Source organism: Pundamilia nyererei, unplaced genomic scaffold, assembly GCF_000239375.1.
Source record: "Pundamilia nyererei isolate P.nyererei 1_Seehausen unplaced genomic scaffold, PunNye1.0 scaffold00103, whole genome shotgun sequence".
Classification (NCBI taxonomy): Eukaryota; Metazoa; Chordata; class Actinopteri; order Cichliformes; family Cichlidae; genus Pundamilia; species Pundamilia nyererei.
The window spans coordinates 949,535-965,323 of NW_005187504.1; the positions used below are offsets into that span (position 1 = coordinate 949,535).

Below are 15,789 nucleotides of genomic sequence, written 5' to 3' on the forward strand. Positions count from 1 at the left end.
GGCACTGATGATTGGGAATATGCTGTATCATCAGCAGCAATGACAGCTCTTTTTTCCTACTTGTATAGGTTGGGACTGGAAGATGTTTGATCCACTGATTAACTTGAAAGATTGTCAATGAAAACCAGCTAAAGTACAGAGCAGGCTTCACTGGGGGAAGACAGCCATATTTTTTTGTTTAATTCATTAATTTGACAACATTAATGAAACGAGAAATCCTGTGAAATTAGTCAAAAAGCTAATTTTCAGAAACTGCCCAGATATTAAAGTAGCATTCTTAAATTCTAACTTACAGAGACAGAGACAGAAACAGAGACTGCAGCGTGTTGTGCGCTCTGCTGAGAAGGTGATTGGCTGCAGACTCCCATCTCTGCAGGACCTGTACACCTCCAGGACACTGCGGCGTGCAGCTTGGATCTCAGCTGACCCTTCTCACCCTGGACACAGTCTGTTTGACCTGCTCCCCTCAGGCAGGAGGCTCCGGTCCATTCGCACCAGAACCTCTCGCCATAAGAACAGTTTCTTCCCCTCTGCTGTTGGACACATGAACAATAACCACATGACTGTCCCCGCCACTAACACATGACCCTACGCTGTGTCACTGCATCATTTCATGTTTGGCACCGATCACCACCTGCACTCATGTATATATCTTTCTATGTAGCACTCATAATTCTTATTCTCATGTATATCCCATGCACATATCTTTCTTTCTACATAGCACTTTAATTCTTATTGTTTGCACTGAAGCACCGCAGCAATTTCCTAATGTTGTAAACCTCAACATCTGGCAATAAACCCCATTCTGATTCTGATTCTGATTCTTAAGAGCTGTGACAGAATAAAGTGATCTGGTGTTGTGTAGGTACAAGATGTAATATTTCCATCCTCTGCAGATGAATCCTGTGAGTCTGCTGAGAATCTGATTTGCTTACTATTTTGGTAATGGCAATCACTACAGCACTTGATGCTCCTTATCATTTTAAAGGTAGACGTTATAAATTCAGTAGAAAAAACAGCTAACATTTTAGTTTTCTCCTTCATTTCATGTTGCATTTTTGAGAAAATGAATGATTGAGTCAAGTGTTTTGACCTACAACCCACCACCAAGAGAACAGGCACTAATGTATTAAGTCCACACCCTAATTAGTTCATTTGTATCCTATTAGTTGGCTGTCTGCATTCCTATTTACATTCCTGCATAATGTATTTATTTTTTGATAACTTTTCCTTGTTTGTAAAGGGCGCTGTGACTCTGCGTCTGTGTGTGTCTCTTGGGGGAGTGCAAACAAGGGCAAAGTGATTATAACCCTTCCACCAGGGTGAACATTTTAAACAAACACCTATAGAAGGAAGTCTTGATTGACTTGACTTACTCTTCCTCTCCGCCCAGGCTGAGGGAGTGTCCTCTTCCAGCTCGTATAAAGCCAAACGCTCCCGTGTGTTACAGAGCATGCAGGCAGAGACGCGGTGCTGCACCGACACAAAGGAGTGAGAGAGAGAGAGAGAGGGAGGGTAGACTGGAAGTATCCACAGATTTTCAGAAAGTAAAACGCCTGTGTTGGATATCACACGTACTAAACATACTCGCAAACTGCGTGCGCATTAGCATGAGTTTGGCACTTCTCCTGGATTAACTGGACTTGCAGCCTGCTTGCAAAAAGCAAGTTCGCTCTGACTTTGGAGGACAAAACGCGCACAGAAAACAACGATGGATAGGAGCATCCCGGGATGGTGCGTGCTGTTAACCCTGGTTCTGCACGGAACGCGCTGCTTGGCTGCCAAAGAGCTCCAGTGCCAGGAGATCTCCGTACCTCTGTGCAAAGGCATCGGCTACAACTACACCTACATGCCCAACCAGTTCAAACACGACACGCAGGACGAAGCCGGCCTGGAAGTGCACCAGTTCTGGCCGCTGGTGGAAATAAAGTGTTCCCCCGACTTGCGCTTCTTCCTCTGCAGTATGTACACACCGATCTGCCTTGAAGACTACAAGAAACCGCTGCCACCGTGCAGGAGTGTGTGTGAGCGGGCCAAAGCTGGATGTGCGCCGCTCATGAGACAGTACGGCTTCCCGTGGCCAGACCGGATGAGATGCGACCTGCTGCCCGAACAAGGCAACCAGGACACGCTGTGCATGGACTACAACCGCAGCCAGACCACCACTGTCTCTCCTGTGGTGGCGAAGCCAACCAACCGACCCTTAAAGCCGTACAACACCAAGAAGAAGAGCGGCTATGGTCGTGGGATCCCCGGTAAGCACAAACCAGCAGCGTCTACGTGTGAAACGGGATGCTTCTGCCGTGCGCCCATGGTGCCCGTTACCAGCGACAGCCACCCTCTGCACAACCGCGTCAAAACTGGACAGATCTTGAACTGTGCCATTCCGTGCCACAACCCTTACTTTACACCAGAAGAGAGGACTTTTACTGCCTTTTGGATCGGCCTGTGGTCGGTTCTGTGTTTCATCTCCACTTTTGCAACTGTGGCGACCTTTTTAATTGATATGGAGAGGTTTAAGTACCCGGAGCGCCCCATCATATTCCTCTCCGCCTGCTACATGTTCGTGTCAGTTGGATATATTGTCAGACTGATCGCTGGACACGAAGAAGTTGCCTGCAATAGAGAAAACGGCGGAGAATACATTCACTATGAAACCACTGGTCCTGCTCTCTGTACCATCGTTTTTCTGCTGATCTACTTCTTTGGCATGGCCAGCTCGATCTGGTGGGTGATTCTGTCCCTCACTTGGTTTCTCGCTGCAGGTATGAAGTGGGGTAACGAGGCAATAGCCAGTTACTCACAGTACTTTCATTTAGCCGCCTGGCTCATTCCCAGCATGAAGTCCATCGCGGTTCTGGCTCTGAGCTCAGTGGACGGGGACTCCGTAGCCGGGATTTGCTATGTAGGCAACCAGAATTTGGACAACTTGCGGGGCTTTGTGTTGGCACCGCTGGTTATCTACCTGTTCATCGGTACCATGTTTCTGCTGGCCGGCTTCGTCTCGCTGTTCAGGATCAGGAGTGTTATCAAACAAGGAGGCACAAAAACTGATAAACTGGAGAGGCTGATGATCAGGATAGGAGTTTTCACTGTTTTATATACAGTCCCGGCCACTGTCATAGTGGCGTGTTACTTTTACGAGCAGCATAACAGGCAGACGTGGGAAATTACGCACAACTGTACGTGCATGACGGACCCGAACAGGCAGAGGCCAGACTATGCTGTGTTTATGCTGAAATACTTCATGTGCCTCCTGGTGGGTATCACGTCGGGAGCTTGGATCTGGTCCGGGAAGACCTTGGACTCCTGGAGGACTTTTTGCACGCGGTGCTGCTGGGGTAGTAAAGCCTCAGCGGGCTCCATGTACAGTGACGTGAGCACTGGACTGACCTGGAGGTCTGGGACGGCCAGTTCCGTCTCCTGCCCCAAACAGATGCCACTTTCCCGGGTTTGATCAGGTGGATTGGACGCCCAGTTGCCCAATCTCATGTCATTTGACACTAAAGACTTAAAACCAGCTTTCTGGGGGCAATGTGTCATAGAGAATGATTTTTGTTTTGTTTTTAATGGGTAAATTATTAAACGTCAGTCCCCAAACTGCTAGTTAAAGTCAAACTTTGTTCCTGAGCACTCCCCTAATGTGAAAGTTTAATGGATTTATGCTCCGGTTTGCTTATAAAACTTAGATCAGTTTGACTTATGGAAAGTGCTCTTCCCTTGCCTTCTTCCAGTGACGTCCAGGGGTTTTGAATAGAGGGTTTGAGAGGGGGAGGGGTGACTAATTGTGTTGGGATTGTCCATCAGCGTGTTGTAATTAGCACATTAATGAGCGCCTAATGGCTTCTCTTTAAATAATGAGACTGTCAGCAGCAGAACAATGTACCTGGCACGAAGAATGCAGAGTCTTATCTGGGCTTAATTGAATGCACACAGCTGACAAGATCCCCCTTGTCGATAGGTTATAAGGTATATCTGAGTATCTCCTTATTCTCACTGCAAAGAGCCGCTGTGTCTTAAACACAATATTCACAATGAGACTGTTCTGCTAGAAATGAGGCCATTGCTGGGCTGTTTTGTCTACAAGATGGATTTATGCGTACATTAATCAATGCCTTAATACTGCCTCGTACGGGTTGCATTTGCGCATAAAGTGTATTTATATAATTATTGGTGTACATACATTGTACATTTGTACATTGAATTTTACGAGACTGTAAATATATATAATTTCCATTTTGATAGAAGATTTTATTTTGAGAATAAAACAACTTTTATTGAACGTTTACTCATGTTTCCTGGTTATTCTCAATACTTGTTTCTCCTGGAATCTGACACTGTCAAACTGTGTATTTCTTAGTTTTTGTTTTTAAGTTGTTGATGCAATTCATGCCTTGAAGCAGCATCTCAGCATTCAGACTGATGAGCAGAGTGCGCAAGGTGCTGAAGTCTCAGCATCTCTGTGCGCAATGGCTGAGCTATGACAGCTGTAGTTTCATTTATATTTAACTAAAACATGTAAATTGCTTTTGTAGTCACGTGGGATAAGCTCTATTAAGCGTCCCTGGTGCTGCAGATTTACATGCTGTGAGACGAGGAGAACAATATCGGCACGGCAATGGTGAAACTACAGGTGGTCTTCTTAGTTTAAAGCCCCCTCCGCTTAAGATTTGTTATTAACTCTTGACTTCTGTTCTCTGTCGAGCTTAATGTCTCACATTTTACTTTATCCCACATAGATCGCCCAGTTTTCAGTTATTCGTTTTTGGAACAGCGGTAGTGGAAGAGGGACATTTGTTATTCCCGGTGTTATTTTTGGTTTGGCCATCAGAAGTTAAAGAAGAAACCGTCTGTTAAGCCAGGACAAAAAATGCTTATTATAAGAGGTTTAAGCTGAAGGCTCACATAACTCTTAATAAGATGGATCATTTACAAATGTGATGACCGAGGCTTCTAATTAAGACGTCAGAGAGGAGAGACAGATTTGAAACTCTCTCCATCGTGATCACGTCTTTGCAGTGTGTGGTCCGCTTATCCTGTTGAACACCATCACCCCCATTGTGGTTCTATTTGTGTCCATAATTTGGAAAAGGAAAAAAATGATTCCTGTTCTCCAGCATGATAAATCCACACGCTATTCATAAACTCAAATGTTACAGCAAAACCTTATGTGTTCAAAATTTGGGGGAAAATTGTACTTCGCTAAGAACGAGGGAAACGATAATAAAATGCCGCCATCTTCTGGTCAAATTATTAAAAGCTGTCAGCCATCAGTGACTCACAAAGCACAAAACTAACAGTAGCAGCTACAAATTAGTTTAATTTAACATAAAGCCTGAAAAACCTTCGTTTAATCTGAGAGTATGAAGATAAGGCTCAACTCTTATGTAAGATAATGCCTCTAAAAACAATCTGTCATCTTAATGAAGATCCTTTCAAAAATTTCCATTTCCTTTTTCCCCAAACACTCCCAGTTAAAGCTGTAAAGTTTCCATACATCACAAATCATATGGAAAATTAAATTAAATACATATTTTACGAATTTTCAGATCAAAAATAAGGAGAACAGTTGTCTTCACCTATTAAGTGGTCAGTGATTTATTTATTATTTTTTTGTGAATAGGTGTTTATTCTGTTTATGGGGTTTGTTTTATTACTATTTTTAGGTAAACATATGGACATTTCTGACTCCAACATTAAATGGCTTTTAAGTGACCTGATTCTGTCTGCACACAGGGCATCAGTTCGAATCACTTATTTCCTACAGAGGCCATTTTGACATGTTTCAATTTGTCTCAGAACAAATTGCTCTGCCACTACTTGTTAGGCATGAGACAAGTTTGCTTCCTCTTCCCGTGGTGTGTGTATATTTGTGTTGTGGCAGGGGGGTTGGGCATGCTCCCTTAAGCCCACAAGCAAAAAATCAACAGAGGAAATGGGTCGAGAGGTCGTGCCCGATCCATCTCCTTCTAACATAAACAAGACGCTGACTTGCCAGTTCAGCTCATCGCAGCCAGATCCTATTGGTAAAACCCAGAGAGCCCAACTCGTCTTAGTTTCCTCCAATTAGGACCTTCGTGAATGCAGTCTTTGTATAATGACCTAATTCGATGTCAAACTGTGACTGGTTGGGAATAAATCATGTTAAGATGTCTGAATGGCTTATATGGGCTGTTAAAGGTCACATAGCAATAGGAACCTTTAATTTCATAGAGTATACAGAGCTGGGGGGAGAGCATTTAGCTTTCATTATCAACCATTGTCATGTCAGGGCTGATTTACAATGCAGTCTTAAGCAAACAGTGCTAACTGACAGGTCTGTGATGGACGGAGGACCTCACTGCTTTCTGTCTCGGAGCATGCTAGAACAAATGCCACATTACTCTGAAAAGAAGTGTTTAAGGAAAATGAATGACTTAAAAATAATAATAATAAATAGCTGCATGAGAAGTTTGACAAGCCAATGTGGCCAAATGAAAACCTGCTTTCTAAGCTCTACAGTGTCATAAAATTAGCCCACTGATATTCTAATAAGCTTATAAGAAATAATTTTTAATACCACTAGGTAAAAGTGAATGTTTTTTTTATTTATCTGTGTAGTTTTTGACAGGATTACATAAATGCTATTAAGACCCATCAAGTTTACTCTACCTGCATTTTTAAAATCGCAAATGCCTACATGTCAAGTTATGCGAGGTGAAGGGTGCAGAGGTCACAGGTCAGAGGTCATATTTGTCTGGCATGCAGGGGCAAAAAGATCAGCCCACTAAATAATTATTAGCTGTAACTTGATCGCTTTGGACATATCTGATTGTGCAGAATGGATTCCTCCAGTAAATGTCTTAATGATTAAAACATCCACTTTGTTTTAGATGTTTTTAATTTTTCATTTTATTTTCATTTTTCTTACAAGCAGGGACAGAGTGAGCAAAGATTATCTTTCACTTGAAAATCAGAGTTATGACCAGGGTCAATAGAATATGATTGATGTGGGCATTTGCCGTAAAGTTTATGGTTCATTAAAAAGTGTAGGTGCTAGCACTTTTGGACCTCTAATACAAACATGAATCCAAAACAGAGTCCAAGATGCAGAGTAACAAACAATGCAAATGGCAAGATAACACAGAGGGAAAGAGGCAGGCAGGAAATCAGTACGATGCAACAAGGGAACACAGGTAAGAGAAGGTTACTTATACACACAAGGGGATGAGAGAGGTGGAGAAAACCAGAACATGGGAACACCAGACACCAGGAATCTGAAAATGCAGGATTACAAGTGTAAAAAAAAAAATAAAAAAAAAAAAACTCAACCTACAACAGAGATAAAACAAAAGGGTTGAAATAATAAATGAAACGCAAACTTGGGAAACAAACTGAAGATTTTTAATAATAAACAGGATTCAAAATGACATGACAAAGAACGCTTTAGTAAGACACTAGAAAAGGGGCTTCTAAGTGTTTATGCTTTAGAAGAAATGATAATTGCATCAAGGTCCTTTTTAATGATGTACATAAAGCATAAGCTTTGCTCACAGCACAAGCCAGGGAAATGCTGGCTGAAACATTTTCTCCTTTTCAAAAAGATTTTCATGTGTTTGCTGAAATTAATTCGTGAGCTTTTTTGTCTTCTGCTTCGGCTCTTTAATAAGCTAATCTGCAGACAAGAAGCCACAGCTACTGTAAGAAAACACCTGAAAGCTATTCAACATTTCTTCACATAGGCTCGTTGTCTCTCTCTCTCTCTCTCTTTTATTTATTTATTTACTCTCCAATCCCTGTATCAAGAACATCAAAGGGGGCATGATAGATTTTCTCTTTCTCTGTATAGTCATCAGGGACAACCTTATCCTCCCATTCATCTCAGCTACATCCTCATAGGTGAGAAGGGTGCTGAGGGATCAATATTTTTGATGCCTCTGACATCTTCTCTGATGTGCTGCTGTGGTCAATGTTGAGTTTTCCCTCTTACTTCTCAATCTCCTCCGTCTGTCACCCATGAGATCCGACCGCGTTATAACACCGGAGGCGCTCGCAGGTTGACGCGTCAACTCCAGCTGAGGATCGATGAGAAGTCTAAGTGTCAACTCTTAATTCTCTGCTTTGTACTGATATACAACACAGACTCCACAAAAGAAGAACTTGGTTTCAGAATTAAACATTTAACAATGAATGAAATATGCATTTATTTTTTTATTAAAAAATGGAAACTGACCGGAGCTTTAATCAAAGAAATAATGGATCACACTTACATGGAAATGTAAGCATTATTTATGTTTTATCAATCATTACAGTCTTGTATATGATTTACTTTTATAGGTGTTGAACTAAATTGAACTGAGTTGAGTTAAAAAACTGAATTGACGCTCACTCCTTTCTGTCCTGTTGGCTGTGTTTCTCCTTCCTTGACCAGAAGGTGGCAGTAAAAGCAGTAATCAGCAAACTATTAAAGAAAATCATTGAGCTGTAATTATTAAATAATCACCCATGACATTGAACCCAAAACCAGAAGTATATAAAGACATTAATGGGTTTCCATTGATAAAGTTCTGTGCATGGCTTCCCTGATTTGGTTGAGAAGAAATTCATTGACCGCAAAGTTCATAATGACAGTGTCCATGCTGTTGGGCCTGAGTGAGAATAATTGTGTGCAGCGAGGTTCCTAAATCTGGAGAAATGCCTACAGTAAGGAAATAAGCGATGTCCAGCTATCACATATCAGCATAATGCGTAGATGTCCACATACATTTGCTTTAATCACATTTTTATGGAGTTTTAGACACTTCTGTAAAAGGTTCTGTGTGTAAACATCTTTTAATTAGCTGGTCTGACCTGTGAACCAACACCAGTGACAGTGCAGTCCTTTGTCAGAGCACCCAGCTGATGACGTGCCAGCCTCCTAATACTGCTTTGTGTTTTAGCTGCCCCAAATAGCACAGCAGGACAATGAGAAGAGCACGAGGCATGTGTTAAGGAGTCATGCAACACTGTAGGTGCTCTATTGTTTTGTTCACAGTCACTGATTTAAACAGACTGAGCTCAGTAATTACATAGAACTCCTGCATGACAATGGACAGTAAATGTTTCTTTGAATGTAAAATGGTGGTTCACACTGCTGCCTCACAGCAAGAAGGTCCTGGGTTCAAATCCACAGAAAGGATGAGGCCTTTGCGTGTGGGTACTCCAGCTTCTAGGAGTTTAGGATAACTGGTGACTCTAAATTGCCCATAGGCGTGAATGTGAGTGCCCCTCTGTGTTGGCGCTGTGGCAGACTGGCAACGTGTCCAGGGTGTACCCTGCTTCTTGTCCTATGGGGCTGGGATAGGCTGCCAATCTGAATTAGATGAGCAAATAAAGATGGATGGAAAGTCATCAAAGTTTTGTTTTTCTGCACAAGTTTAGATATTTATATGGCAGAAATGTCACATTACTGTGTTTAAAAATGACTTCACACAGAAATTGTCTAAGTGCACAAAGAAACCAACAGTTCTTACTGTGAGACAAATAATAAAAGACGCACAACAAATAATCAGTTACTCACGGGAGAGAGTAGATTACTCAAATGATGAAACAACAGCAATGTAAAGCCTGACATTCACAGAAAATATCCATCAAGTGCCCATCAACTACTCCTGTACTCTGTTGATGTTCTCCTTCATTAGAAACAAACTGTGCGCCTTTACTTTCAGAAAAAAGCAAAGAATAGATCTAATGTGTCATGATGGCATTATTTCATCTTTTTAGCAGCAGCACTCCCTGACCTGTACGTTAAAATGTAAAAGTTTGCATTGCATGTTGAGCTGATCTTGTTTGATGGAGGTGACTAGGCTGAAGTCTGATGTAACCTGAGCAGGGTTAGCTTAAGTCAGGTCATGGCGAGGTCATCAGCTGGTCATATGAGAGGTCAGAAGTCAGGTTGGTGTGCATTGGTTGTGGCTGCTAGACGCACTGCCAGACACAGTAATCCAGACAACAGCTGAGCACTGTTACCGCTACTTTATTAAGGTCAGCCTCGATGAAGCAGTCGGGGATTTTTTCCTTACTTATTTTGAACGCCTCCTTTTCTCATAATGAAACACAAATAGCTCAGGGTGTAAAATAAACATGCTCAGACCTGCTATGACTGTTTCATAGAGTTAACAGTGAATTTTGTCCTATCAAGATGGCTTTGATTCTTAGAATTTAGCTTTTTTTTGTCATGAAAGAAATGTATTTATTTCTAATATGTAGCTGCTCAACATGTAACATTTGACATGCTGAAATACAAAATCTGCACTGTGTGTTTTAAAGCAGCATTAAATGATTTTGAGCCACTTGGAGGAAATTGAAGAAAATGTAAAGCAAAACTCTGACACATTATGTTCTTTTAATGTTGGCATGATGTACATGTTAGTTAGCATTTGTGTTTACATGTATAGAGAAGCACTACAGCATGGTTAGGACCGTTTTCCTTCTCCTTTTAGCTCTGGTGTTAATCTCCAACAATATCTGTATTCATTAGTAGAAAAACAACTTTAGGTTTCTAGCTGGTAACTTTATTTTTCTGCAAAATTAAAAGGATAAACACATTTTATGAGAGTGGAGTGGTCATCAAATCAAAACAACATGCTAAAAGATGATAAAAAAGTTCTATAGAGCTGGAGGAAGCTGCAGGGCTCTCGCTATGAGGTCCCTATTTCAGAATTTACAGTATTTTATCAACTGTAAATTTTATTAGTCCATAATTCCCAGAACTTCCTGGTAAAGAAGAACTTATTTATTCACATCTAGCAAAATATTTGGTTTTGTTAATGAGGTAAATGTGTGTGCAGGGCCAATAATGAACAGCCACGGTCAGCCAATTAGACCCATGCTCTCTTGTCTTGAGATCCGTCGTTACGACACTGCCGGATTGGTGTTGTTGCTCTGGGGTTCGTTGGTGATCCCTTGTCTGTTTGAGAGAACAGTGGAGGTTTTAAGTGGTGCTGAGGGGCAAAGTGAGATGACACTGAAGTGCTTGTGGGTGACCGAGGCATCACCTCTTTGCCATCTGTATTTTCTGGCCTCTTGTCATTAGCTGCACTAGTTCTAACCGTGGTCCCAACACTCGCCTTCATTTGAAAAAGTCCACTATTTGGCACAACTGCATCAGCAGGTTTTTCATCTCTGAGGCCATTCACCTTTGAGCTTCCACTTGGGCTGGATCGTCTGGTTAAAAGAATATCAGTGTCTTCTGTCACAGTTGCCACTCTAAACATGCTGTTTTGCTCTCTATTACTTATCTCCTCCATCAGCATCTCCCTCTTCCTCCTCCACCTCAGCATTGCTTTCACAGAGTTCACCAAATCAACCAAACTTAACAGGACTGATAAAAACGCAACGCAGAGCATGAAGTTGAGCATTAAGTTCTTTTCTGTTGGTCTGGATATGTAGCATTCAACTCCAGATGTGCAGGGAGCCTCATAACAGAGGAAACTCTTAGGAATCGACAAACCAAAGAGAAAGAACTGGGCTGCGCTAAAAATAGCTTCTAGAAGAATTCGTAGAATTATAACTATGAAGTAAGCGCCGTAGAAGCGTGGCGCTCCCACGCATGACCTCCCAAGTGGGAGGTCATGAAGCATGGCTTTATGCGAGGACGACTCTCTCGAGGATTCTGAATTCTCGCTGCAAGGCGAGCCTCCTCGACTCCTGCCCCAGTAGAAACCTCCAAAATAGGGACATGACAAAACTTTGTGCATGATGTAGGTGGCAAACATCAAATGGGGAAGACCAAGAAGAGTAAGATGGAAGAGCCAGAGACGGAGGACAGAGACGGGAGCAAATAGATCAAAGCACACGTTAGAGCAGCCTGGCTGCATGGTGTTACAGTTAAATCTGTCCTGTTCGTCACTAAAGAGCGTGAAGCCGGCCAGGAGGAGGACAAGCAGACGGAAAACCAACATCAGTATCCACCAGGTTTTGCCTGTAATGGAGATGGTGAATATGTGTGAATATGAATATGTGCTACCAAATCTTTTCAATGCCTAATAAGAAGCTGTATTTTTTAAGTAAAGTTAAATACAGCTAAATAAGCATATAATGCATTAATGTTAGTAATTTAAAAATAATAGCAACAGTAAATTGTCACAGGAAATCCTTGTGTCGTGTTAGAGTGATAAATCATTATAAAGCACCCGCTTATACACAAATAATTCATGAAAACGTTTTAATGATGTCACTCGTTAATTTGAATATTCTGCCACACAGACTTACCAATAAAGGACACATTTTGATTTATAGTGATGAAGAATATCTCTTTCGCCCCCATCATCCTCATTCAACGCCTCTTTTAAACTGGCAAGTCCGACTTCTGATGATGTTTCGAGGTGATGTCCCCCGAGTTGCTCTCTCCTTTAACTTGCTTCTAAAATCACAATGCTGATCGTCAGCGCTCCCCACTAAACACACTGACCTCTAACGCGCTGATAGTGCCTCTTACCCCTGTCTGCAGAGCACAGGACCTGCGGAGAGAGCTATTCTTACCGTGCTGCCATCAAAGCATTGTTGGGATGTCTAGGTACAAGTCAACTTTACTGGAAACTGGCCGTCACACTCACACATGGCCAGGTTTGTTATCTGTTAATCATCCGCTAAGGTGAAACAGGCAGTCACACCACAAAATAATTAATTTGATACTAATTAGATAACACCAGAAGCATAATTACAACATGACCATAAAAACATAAAAAAATAATTAAAGGACAACGACTTATCAAACGAGAATATTTTGTTTTATTAAAAACACAAATCAGTCACATCCATAAATAACTTAAATTTAACCTGTTTCAGTTTTTGAACTCTTTACACACTGTACAAAGTTAATTTCCAAAATAACTACACTATATTTCTATATTTTACTGGTTTAGCATTGAGACACTGAGGTGAAAAGAAACATGGAAAAATTCATATCTTGCCCAAATGAAAAAAACCAAATTACAAAACAAAGTTTTTAAAGGTGAGTGGGAATTGAAAGATTAAGCAGTAGTACTAGCTTGTCATGATTAAACACAGGGATTCAAGACACCCTTTATCAAGGACACGTTGTTGATGATCAAAGACTACCAATCATACATAACTAGTAGATAAGACCTGTGTTTACTTTGCTTCTAATAAAAAAAAATATTTTGGGGTATGAGAGAAGAACTTTGTGGGATTTGAGGCATTAGATATTTGTGAAGTTGCAGTTATACAATTAATACACTTTTCTTTGGTTCATATTGTTATTTAGTTGCGTGCTATCTTACTAACATGTCCTGTGAAAACTTGTATAACTACAAAAATGACCTCATCAAACACAAGGAAAACAGCTCTCTTTTTTGGCTTACCCCCTATATTTGAGGAACTTTGGGTTTCACAGGGTTTGAGAAGTAGCAAAACAGAAACCCTTTAACCCAGACACGTCAGCAAGTCCTTCAAGCATCCATCCAAGAACATGTTAATACTGTAAATAAAGACAGTAGGGTAGGATACACTGAGCATGAAGCTCATGAGACCGGGGCTTTTTATCAGATTTTCCAGATGAACAGTAAATATGATATATACAGTCAGTAATGCTATAATACTGAACATATATAAACAAAGGAATGTTGGGTAGCCTCCTCACATCTGCAATAGATCAGCATCCAGTGGTCAGTGCACTTGTCAGACCAGTTATGTCATTCTCTTTGTTTGAAGATAGACATTAAATTTTACTTGACTATAAAACATTTTGTTAAGTAGCAACAGCACATTTGAGTTTGACAGTAAATGGATATTTGTTAAATAAATGTTCAGTACAAAACAACTTTCTATCTTTTCACCTATCTTTTCTCTTTTTTTTCCCCCATTCAGCCAGTAACAAAAATTACTGTGTATAATTTGACTACAACGTCTATAAAGACTGTTCACTGCAAGAAATGTGGATTATTTGGGATAATAGGAAACATGTTCTCTGACACATGTGTTGCAGATACTTTTTTGATGTAATGTTAACACGTAACGTAACTTCGTCTGCGGTATGGTAGAATTTTATGGTAGTTTCGGTAAACTACTCTTTTTAAATGACCGTACCCTGGACTGGCAGCCTTTTTCTGCAACACCTCAAATGACCACTAGATGTCAGCAGAGGGTCGTGCTGTCTCCTGCTTTTGAATTGGTGGAGTCATGTTACTGAAGGAAAACCTGGTGATTTTTGCTATACTGATACATCTATAGGGATACTTTAAATGTATTCTAGCCCTTTCTTTCTATGGTGTTTATTTCATTATCTAATCTCATTTATCCTCCCAATAACTGAAATGAGGAGCATTACAGTCAATCGACATATCAACCAGACTACCTGAGCATAAAGAGGTACACTAGAACTGTAAACCTTGAATATTTCCAGAGAAGAAATCTTTATTATTCTTACTCCCATCAAAGAAATAAATAACCAGTAGAAAGTCCTGTGCTACACTACTAATTGCCAAACACAGTTGAAAATTTTGAAAAGTACTTAGAAAATAAATAAATAATACGCAGGGTTATCTGAAAGACAGGTTATTTAGAATCTCTGAAGCTAGTTAAAACCGAGAGATTTGTCTGGACAAAACCAGAAAGCCGAACTGAGACTTTTTACACTGAGACAGGTTGACAATGCCATGTCCTCAAAAGTTTCAGACCTTTGTCTTGTCCTGGATTTCCTTTATACTCCAAAACTAGAGTTGTCTCCGAATGTCTTTGAATGGTTGACGTGGCAACCAGTAACTCCCTTCCCTCTCACAGTACAAAAATATCGAGGCACTATGAAGGCATTAAGTTAAAGTAGAAACACGTCTTGTTCGCTTAAACTGTAGTTTGCGATTCTTGACTCCAGGTCCATTGGATGGTGCCAGGTTGCACTCGCTGTTCCAGAATGTAGCTTTGCATCCTGGGTCCATTCACACTGACACACTTCCACTGAGCACAAACACACATTTTCTCCTTCAGGCAGCGTCTGTAGCACGATGTCACTCTTCACTATATGACAGCATATTAGTGGTTAAGAGAGGATTGCAGGAACCCATCGGATCCCGCATAGATTGTCCGTGCTCGCCGAGCGCTTCCTGGCAGCTTTCCGCACGTCTTTGTACTTGTCATCACATAGCCTGGAGATGGCCTGCAAAAAGGGCATAAAGGAATTTTAAGATATCGTTGTCATTTGGCTGCGTGCAGGGCTTTAATGTGATTGAAGCATTAACGTTTTAGTTTCTAGAAAACTTTTCAAATCTTGTTTAAAAGTAAATAGTGCAATTTGACGCCCCTTTACACATTTTCAATACACCGGAAGATTTGTAAAGGTAATTGTCCTATCCTGCTAAACTGGTTTTTTTTCTTCCTTTCGGCCTCTTAAAAGGGAGTTTTTCCTTCCTGCTGTTGCCCAGTACTTTGCTCGTAGACGGTCGTCTGATTATTGGGATTTTCTCTGTATTATTGTGGAGTCTTTACCTTACAAAATAAAGCACCTTGGCGCTATACAAACAAAATTGAAAGCCCAATCAGCAATTAGTTGCCCTGATCAGTCAGTGACACCTCCGACATGCACAGTCTCTTACAGCCAGCAGGCTCTACAGGAGCAAAGCCTCTCCACGCTACATAATTGGTTCTTTTTAGTTAACTAGTTTTAATAAATGCAGTACTTGACTTATCCCTTTAGTTCCCTTCTCTATGTTGCTAACCCTGAGAAATAACGGTGGCAATCGGGCAAAGCTGAATTGTTACAATCTGGAACAATTTATAACTCCTATATTTATTGGCTTTGAGTTTCTTTATTTT

At 41.0% G+C, this 15,789-nt stretch overlaps 3 protein-coding genes across 3 annotated transcripts in view; 1 reads left to right on the forward strand and 2 right to left on the reverse strand.

Annotated features, from left to right (window-relative positions):
• Positions 1–1,447: 1,447 nt before the first annotated feature.
• LOC102208532 (frizzled-8-like) lies at positions 1,448–4,207 on the forward strand. Its single transcript, XM_005740745.1, has one exon. It carries the CDS (start codon positions 1,712–1,714, stop codon positions 3,455–3,457), a length of 1,746 nt encoding a protein of 581 aa, XP_005740802.1. The 5' UTR covers positions 1,448–1,711; the 3' UTR covers positions 3,458–4,207.
• A 6,631-nt stretch (positions 4,208–10,838) lies between these two features.
• LOC102214156 (gap junction delta-4 protein-like) lies at positions 10,839–11,921 on the reverse strand. Its single transcript, XM_005740766.1, has one exon. The coding sequence runs from the start codon at positions 11,919–11,921 to the stop codon at positions 10,839–10,841; it is 1,083 nt and encodes a 360-aa protein (XP_005740823.1).
• Positions 11,922–15,016: 3,095 nt separating this feature from the next.
• The window catches only part of LOC102214430 (cyclin-Y-like), a 19,151-nt gene continuing 18,378 nt past the window's right edge, over positions 15,017–15,789 (reverse strand). The window contains exons 10-11 of the mRNA XM_005740767.1: positions 15,654–15,693; positions 15,017–15,133 (exon numbers count right to left, since the gene is read on the reverse strand). Of these exons, the coding sequence (XP_005740824.1) occupies positions 15,017–15,133; positions 15,654–15,693 (157 nt within the window). The remainder of the gene's footprint in view (positions 15,134–15,653; positions 15,694–15,789) is intronic.

Excerpts from the sequence above, each read along its gene's own strand:
- LOC102208532 (XM_005740745.1), top strand. The coding sequence starts at position 1,712 with ATGGATAGGAGCATCCCGGGATGGTGCGTGCTGTTAACCCTGGTTCTG.
- LOC102214156 (XM_005740766.1), bottom strand. The coding sequence starts at position 11,921 with ATGTTGGTTTTCCGTCTGCTTGTCCTCCTCCTGGCCGGCTTCACGCTC.